The sequence below is a fragment of the Eucyclogobius newberryi genome, unplaced genomic scaffold, assembly GCF_026437365.1.
Source record: "Eucyclogobius newberryi isolate DKJ021-1_F unplaced genomic scaffold, fEucNew1.0.hap1 SCAF_21, whole genome shotgun sequence".
NCBI classification, from domain to species: domain Eukaryota; kingdom Metazoa; phylum Chordata; class Actinopteri; order Gobiiformes; family Gobiidae; genus Eucyclogobius; species Eucyclogobius newberryi.
The window spans coordinates 4,512,195-4,521,089 of NW_027315846.1; the positions used below are offsets into that span (position 1 = coordinate 4,512,195).

General features: G+C 38.6%; 1 protein-coding gene across 1 annotated transcript in view; it reads left to right on the forward strand.

Moving 5' to 3' along the window:
• The window catches only part of crip2 (cysteine-rich protein 2), a 59,000-nt gene extending 50,604 nt beyond the window's left edge, over window positions 1-8,396 (forward strand). Inside the window, exons 5-9 of the mRNA XM_072458328.1 lie at window positions 17-85; window positions 818-912; window positions 3,780-3,837; window positions 5,517-5,739; window positions 5,959-8,396. Coding sequence (XP_072314429.1) covers window positions 17-85; window positions 818-912; window positions 3,780-3,837; window positions 5,517-5,584 — 290 coding nt within the window. The 3' untranslated portion in view covers window positions 5,585-5,739; window positions 5,959-8,396. The remainder of the gene's footprint in view (window positions 1-16; window positions 86-817; window positions 913-3,779; window positions 3,838-5,516; window positions 5,740-5,958) is intronic.
• The last annotated feature ends 499 nt before the right edge of the window (window positions 8,397-8,895 follow it).

Consider the following 8,895-nt stretch of genomic DNA (forward strand, 5'->3'; position numbering starts at 1 on the left):
GGTCTTGTGCCAACAGCCGGCAGCATCACCACGTTCTCCGGAGAACCCAATCTGTGTCCCAAGTGCAACAAGAAGGTCTATTTCGGTGAGTCGTCGGCACGGAAACGCAACTTCACAATTCACACTGAACTGACACTTTAAACCATCGTTCGACAAAATAAGGCTGTTTTATGGTATTATTGTTTGTCAAATCATAACGTCCAAACAGGAAGTACAAAACGTCACAGAAATGGTCGAACTGAGGAAAAACGAGCAGCGTTTTGAAGTGAAACCTTAATTACCGTGTAAAATGTGATTGTCGTGAACATTTGTCACGTAAAAGTTAATTTGAAATTAGGCTCCGCAAAACGGCATTATCCAATCACGTTTCTGTCGCTACGGAAACATGGGAAACTGCAATATTTACTATATCGACTTATTCATTTTATTCATTTCATTTATTTTGCTTGGATCATTTTATTATTATTTATTTATTATATTTAATTATCATACATTTTTGTTTTAAATATATCAACTTATTCAATCATAAATAAAGGTTGGAAGGGCCAGTAAAAATCATGTGTACATTTTTCGTGCACTAATAGAGATTTTATTTATTTTATTATTTATTATTATTTGTATAAGATGTTTTTTGAACACTTATAATATTCTTCATTTAGAAAAGCGTTTGTCGTTTTACTGTCTTTAAGTTTTTGCATCAATGGCATAAATTAGTTTGAATATTATGGTCCATGGAGACATTTGTGTGTCATAAATCACACTTCAAAGTTAAGTTCCCCGTTTGTGGCATTGACTGTTGTTGTTTGTTTGTTTGTAGCGGAGAAGGTGACGTCTCTGGGGAAGGACTGGCACAGGCCGTGTCTCCGGTGTGAACGCTGCAGCAAAACTCTGGCCCCGGGGAGCCACGCAGAGGTCAGAACACGAGTGACGCGGTACACGGGTGACGCGGTACACGGGTGACGCGGTACACGGGTGACGCGGTACACGGGTGACGCGGTACACGGGTGACGCGGTACACGGGTGACGCGGTACACGGGTGACGCGGTACACGGGTGACGCGGTACACGGGTGACGCGGTATACGGGTGACGCGGTACACGAGTGACGCGGTACACGAGTAACACGAGTGACACGGTACACGAGTGACGCGGTACGAGTAACACGAGTGACGCTGTACACGAGTAACACGAGTGACGCGGTACACGAGTGACGCGGTACGAGTGACGCTGTACACGAGTAACACGAATGACGCTGTACACGAGTAACACGAATGACGCGGTACACGAGTAACACGAATGACGCGGTACACGAGTAACACGAGTGACGCGGTACACGAGTAACACGAGTGACGCGGTACACTAGTAACACGAGTGACGCGGTACACAAGTAACACGAGTGACGCGGTACACGAGTAACACGAATGACGCTGTACACGAGTAACACGAATGACGCGGTACACGAGTAACACGAATGACGCGGTACACGAGTAACACGAGTGACGCGGTACACGAGTAACACGAGTGACGCGGTACACTAGTAACACGAGTGACGCGGTACACAAGTAACACGAGTGACGCGGTACACGAGTAACACGAGTGACGCAGTACACGAGTGACGCGGTACACGAGTGACGCGGTACACGAGTGACGCGGTACACGAGTGACTCGGTACACGAGTAACACGAGTGACGCGGTACACGAGTGGTGCGGTACGCAAGTAAATGTACCTGTATCTGGACTTTAAAGTGCCCATGACGGATTTTCATGATTCGATTTGGTGTATTTGTACGTGTTGTATGTATTTGTACGTGTTGTGTGTATTTGTACGTGTTGTGTGTATTTGTACATGTTGTATGTATTTGTACGTGTTGTGTGTATTTGTACGTGTTGTAGGGATGTAAAGATGATCAGGTTCAGCAACAGTCATTATTCAGCTCGCCACATAAGCGTAAAGGCTTAAAAAAAATTCAGTTTTTCAAAATTCAGTTTATACATTTTTTAAAAACTAATTTAGGTCCTTTTTTGTTCAATTGAAAGAAATGTGATGATTTAGGAAAGCAAAATTAAGTCTTTACTGCTCAGCTTTTCCTCAAAGAAGTAAAAAAAATCAGTTTTTCAAAATTCAGTTTATAGAATTGTCACAAAATTACGTTTTTCAAAATTCAGTTATTGAAAATTGAAGATTTACTTAACTAATTCAGTTTTTTTTTTTTTTAAAGTTCAATTGAAAGTATCGTGATGATTTTAGAAACCAAATTAAGTCCTTACCGCTCAGCTTTTCCTCAAAAAAGTAAATCTAAAAATTCAGTTTTTCAAAATTCAGTCTATACATTTTTAAAAAGATTTTTTAAAACTATTTTAGGTATTTTTTAAGTTCAATTGGAAGAAATGTGATGATTTTAGAAACAAAATTACGTCTTTACTGCTCAGCTTTTCCTCAAAGTAGTAAATCAAAAAATTACCTTTTTCAAAATTCAGTTTATAGAATTGTCACAAAATTACGTTTTTCAAAATTCAGTTATTGAAAATTGAAGATTTACTTAACTAATTCAGTTTTTTTTTTTTTTAAAAGTTCAATTGAAAGTATCGTGATGATTTTAGAAACCAAATTAAGTCCTTACCGCTCAGCTTTTCCTCAAAAAAGTAAATCTAAAAATTCAGTTTTTCAAAATTCAGTCTATACATTTTTAAAAAGATTTTTTAAAACTAATTTAGGTAATTTTATAAGTTCAATTGGAAGAAATGTGATGATTTTAGAAACTAAATTACGTCTTTACTGCTCAGCTTTTCCTCAAAGAAGTAAATCTAAAAATTACCTTTTTCAAAATTCATTTTATAGAATTGTCACAAAATTACGTTTTTCAAAATTCAGTTATTGAAAATTGAAGATTTACTTAACTAATTCAGGTTTTTTTTTTTTTTTTAAAGTTCAATTGAAAGTATCGTGATGATTTTAGAAACAAAATTAAGAATTTACTGCTCAGCTTTTCCTCAAAGAAGTCAATCTAAAATTATTTTAAAATTAAAATTATATTTTTATCTCGCCGTTTATGACAAATTGATCATTCAGAAAGTTTTATTTTGAAAAGCGGGTCACACGTTGAGGAGCGTGTGAAGGAAACAAGAAGAAAAGAACATTTAGGATTTTTTTGTTTTGGTCGTTTATTCTCTCAATAATTGTCACAATCAGTTAGTGAATGTGTTTTAAAGGCAAATACAGCCACTGGACAGCAGGGGGCAGCATTGCATCTCCAATCACGAAATACTGACACCAAATATTTCTAATTCCTCATAAATAAACCACTGCATTTAAAGCTGACACAATCTTCTGATCACTGCACGACACAAACTGATCATTATTCCATTTCTGGCCTTTTTTTTTTTTTTTTTTATGTATATATTTTTTAAATAACGAAACCACAAACTCTGGTGAGAGCTCTGATCAAAGGGAGATAAGACGTTTCTGCTGTTTTCAAAGGGCTAAAGATGTGCCCCGCCCGTCCATGAATCCACCAAAGAGGACAGTTTGATTGATTTTGTCCATTTCGATGAGAATATTACAACATAATTAACACATATTAAACCACAGAAAAGCACATTTCTCGACAGGAAGTGGCAGAAGAAAAAACATAACTCAACCCGATTCATTACAAACTTATAGCTTAATGTTCCTGTTAATTAATTACATCATGATTATTGCAAATACATAATCACAATAAGACACTTTTTTTTTTTTTAATTAGAGTTGTAATCCTGTTGTTTTTTTCCTTTCTTTTGGCAGCACGATGGAATGCCGTACTGCCACAAACCCTGCTACGCCGTTCTGTTTGGGCCCAAAGGTAACCGCTAGGGGGCGCTGTCCCTCTCCACACTGAACGTGTCCCAGGACTGAAAAAAACACTCGGCACAAGTCGCTCCACGCTTTTTTAAAAAATACATTACATCGTCTCGGGAACACCTTCGACGGCAGGTTTTATTTAGTCCACGAATTCAAAATAAAAGTCATAAAATCAGAAATATGCCATTACTGTTTGTGATTTTGACGATGTTTTAAAACCGAATTGTGTCAAATATGTTCAAATCCCTGTGTTGAGCATCATTTTAAGCAAGGAAGACGTATGTGTGTCATTAAAAACACAATGAAATCACAAAACAAACGCATAGAAACAAAAATAATCAGTTTAAAATGACTACTTTTGGTTGGTTTCCCCTCATTTTAGTAGCTTCAGAAGGACGTGTACATTATTTTGTATTTTGCTTTAAACGACTCTCAATTCCAAGTTGTTTGTTTGTTTGTTGTTGTCGCGTTGTTTGCTCAGAACGCGACAAAAACGATCAAACAAACAACTCCAGGTTTGTTCTTTGTTAAAAGGAGATTAGATTCTTCAATAAAACTGTGTCCAATAAGTTCACAGTTTGCTCAAAATCATGTGTTTTGCGTTATCAAAAACACAAATGTGGCTTTTATTGACTTTTAAACCTGCTTTTGGTCACATCTGCGCTGGTATTTTCACCTTTAACTCGACTAACGTAAAATCATGTTTGGAAAAGTCACTTGGAATGAGAGTTTCTGGTGCAGAGTTTTACGTTGCGTGATATGTTTATCTTGATTAAACTCTTATTTCTGTGCATACGAAACAGAAATAAGGCTAAAGACGATAGCTATTATATACTGTATATTCATGGGTCCGAAGTGACGTGACACACTCGTTGCTACTGCCATCTTGAGGACAAAAGCTGCATGTTCACTGTGAGCTGGGCCGACAAAAAGTCTCAAAACAAAGGATTCTTTCTCTTCTGTCTCGTCCCCAAAAGACCCCGTTTGTCCAGAAATGTGTGACTGTGGTCAGGAGGGACCAGTGGACTTACAGAACTCACCCCAGACTGTTTCAGGTCGTTAGCTGCTAATGCTAATTTACATATAACTGTGCAGTTATGCTAATAAACGTTAGCCTACTTGCAGACAGTTTTAACGAGCCTCATTTCTGTCCCGGAGTTATATTTTAGGATCAGACACAAAGTCTGTGCTCTTGAAAGCTTTGAGGGCGTGTCCGGTGCAGAGGGCGTGTCCGTGCAGAGGGCGTGTCCGGTGCAGAGGGCGTGTCCGGTGGAGAGGGCGTGTAGACGAGGAAGAGCAGATGGAAATGTCCTCAGAATTTTGCCAAGTTGTCGCGGCTTTTAAGTGTTCTGTTTTGAATTATCAGCCCTCATTTTCTGTTTTAGGCGTTTTTCACGACTAACAACAGAGATAAACAGAGCATAATCCTTTGTTTTGAAGCTCGTCGACACAGCCCACAGTGAGCGCGTGGCTTTCGTCCACAAGATGGCAGCAGCGACGAGCGCGCGGCCTCACTTCTCACACCTACGAGCGGGAAAAGTCAGAAAACGTACATAAGTCAAATGTGTGCGGCGAAAGCGTCCTCCCCCCTCAGCCTCTCGCTTCTTCTCTGCTCCCGTTGAACCTTTGCCTCATTCTGACCCGACTCTTTGCCCCTCTGTGCTTGTGTGCTCGTTGCAGGCGTGAACACTGGCGGCGTGGGCAGCTACATCTACGAGAAGGAGCCCAGCGCAGTGACCGAGCCCTGAGAGCCTGACCCTCCACCCGCTCTCCTCCCCCGCCCGCTCCTCTCCAATCACACGTGTCCAAATGGGTGTCATTTCATCCGACTCCGCCCCCTTTGTGCCTCTCCGACTCGCTCACTTTCCCCCAAAGAAATCCACAAACGACGCATCAGTTTTAGGTCAGCACTAGATCATATACGGAAACAAACACGCATTTAAACCCCCCCCGGCTCCCTGGTCCGGACCCCCGGCTCCCTGGTCCGGACCCCCGGCTCCCTCCTCTGGAAGTTACAGAGTCCAACATGGCAGTGACAACATGGGCCGCCATGTTTGACTCTGTAACTTCCGTTCCGATAACTTCCTGATTCCGTATATGATCCAGTGCTAACCAGTTTTAGTCAAAGTATTGGACCATGTGACTTCTACCGTAAATGCCATGTTTACACTTTGTACATAAAAACACTACATGCAGTGTTCTCGCTGAGGGGTTTTAGCATGGCCGCTTCGGCCGGTCGCCTCCGTGCTTCGGCTGGTCACCGCTGTGCCCAAAAGATACCGCCAGGTATTAAGATCACCACGGCGCTCACACGGCGATCTTAAGATCACCAGAGCGCCCGCACGTTTTTCCCACCACCACCCTTCAACCTCGGCCCAGCGAGAACACTGACATGTTATAAACGTAGTGAGTTAAACAGTGTTAGAAGCTTGAAAATTGTATTATTTGACTATGGGGGAGATTTCAAACTGGCAAATGCCGTTTTTCTCACTCAAATAAATACAAATAAATCATAGGTCAATGTTCAAAATAAATGTTAGTTGCTGTTGAAGTATTCAGTCACTCATGTTGGTGATTCAAGGTTCAAATCTTGTAATTACAATGGCGTTTCATGCAAGTTTACAACATTTTGTAGCTTCATAATTGTAAAAAAAATTTTAGTCTCTAGATGTGTCATTAAAGTGGATCTAAAATCATTTAAAACGTTGATTTTTGGGACTTTTGCTTAAAGTACAACCAGGATCAGATCTAAACCAGATCTAAACTAAACTAGAACTGAATAACAGGAGATTACGCAATTTAAAAATAGCAGGACATTGAATTTCTTGGAACTTTATTAGGTTCTTAAGGCGAGACGCTGCAGCCAAATAGGAAAACAAATCTTAAATTTAAAGATATCAATTTGAAACTTCTTGTGTCGTTTACTCGCCAAAGTGTGAGGAAAAAACTATCGCAAGTTTTTCAACATATCACGTTTTCACATAAAAATAAGGCATTTAATGTGTAAAAACGGCAAAAATCGCACATATTTGAGACATTTAAATCTGGAAAATTTACGGAGGCGGAGTTTAAATTTCTTACTTCAATTTGTTGACATTTTAGTTCCGAAAAAAAAAGAAAAAAATCTCACACAGACGATTTTGGATATTTAGTATAACTAGATCTGACTAAATTGGCATAAACATTCAAATTTCGCCTCATTTTTTGGAGTTAAAACAGAGATAAAAAATCAACACATCCTTCTGTACTTTCCATCAAAATCCTGTGAAGTACAAGATTGTAAAGTTTTATATGTGTATTTGCTACTTTGAGAGCTCATCTGTGTCTCTGAGAGAAAAATGCATTTGAAGTTACAACGTCCCTTATAAATCAATAAACTTAAGTTAATAAAATAAAATACTTCAATATCTTTAGTCGCAGATTGGACAATGTTATTTCCAGACCAAAACTTTTATATTAACAAAGCAAAACCAACAAAAATGGAAGAAAAACAACAGCTTTTCACCGTATTATTTTTCAAATCTCCCCCAAAGCCTACAAACGGGTGCAATGCATGGTGGGTAATGTAGTATTTGACACGCAGCAGTGGAGAGGCAGCTGCAGCTCACAGGTGTCTCTCCTGAAGACCATAAATCCACTCGTTTTGAGGATGTTTTTAGCGTTTCTGGCTCCCGTCCACATTCCTGTTCCAAACGTGTCGTGGCTAGATTTACTTAAAGCACGTGTTTCTAACTTACTTTGTTTTGCTCAAACTAATAAATAAAAGATGTCTTGACCAGTGCAAAGCCAAGAAAACGCAGAACTGTGCAGAAGTGGGGTTTTTTTGCTAAAATTTGTCTAAAATAAAGGATGATTAGGACTAAACCTGAGCTAAAACTGGTCTAATCAAAACTACAGTATATCAAAAGATTAAGACTTTTAATCTAAAATAAAATAATACAAAATGAGGAAGTGAGATATGAACTGAACCTAGGTCTAAACTACACCAAGTCGAGTTTAATATACATTTTGATATAAACTTGGAATAAACCAGGACTAAAAAAGCTTTAATGGTTTATCTAAACTGGGAATAAGACAAAAGATAAATTATGTGTTTCTGTAGAAAAAGCAGAAGTAAAACAAGGAACTGAACAAGGATTGAACCAGGACTGAACCAGGTCTAAAATGCTTCTTGAAGCCTTTGCACAGCTCTGCACTTAAACGACTCTTCTTCTGTATTTATTGTGCGTTTGACATCGCTTTAACATTAGAGTCACTTCTTTCTTGAGGCAACATGAGCTGTATAAATCTCTCTCAAAAAAAAGAAGATTTTTATGACTATTTTTAAAAGAGTAACCTGCTGTTTTTTCCTATAGAGATGATGTCGCTATATATATTTTTGCCGTTAGCTTAGCGTTAGCGCACGGACAGTCGTTCACACTTTGAATGTACAGTAGAATAATATGGTCAAATGTGCTAGTTTGGAGTTTTTTTTGTACAACGCGGGGCTTAGACACTTTAGCTGCACCGACGCCCTGCCGCTACTGTCTGTAACTCCCTCAATAAATAACACTAAGTTCATTTGTCTTTGTCTTTTTTTACGTGAAAAGATTGTTGACGGTGTTTGGAAGATCGTATCTAAATGTATTTCGTTACAGAATACAAAATATCTGCATTAAAATGTATTTTGTCACACATTTTCTTTACATTGACCAATCAGAGTGCAGTATTTTTGAAAACTTGGAATACTTGGAGCCGTCGGAAAGCTAACCAATTCTCACCGCTAATGCTAACTTAAAAAAAAAAGAATTATATATTAAAAAACTGTATTTTAATTTGTTTTAGTTTAATGTGTATTGTGCCTCAATGTTAGCATTAGCTGTGAGTATTGGTTAGCATTCCAACTGCTCAAAGTATTCCAAGTTCAGAATATTGTCAGCAGTCGGTAAGCTAACTGATTCTCACAGCTAATGCTAACTTTAAAAAAAAAGATATATTAAAAAATGGTTTATTTTCATTCGTTTTAGTTCAATATTTATTGTGCCTCAAAATTAGCTTTAGCAGTGAGTATTGGTTAGCT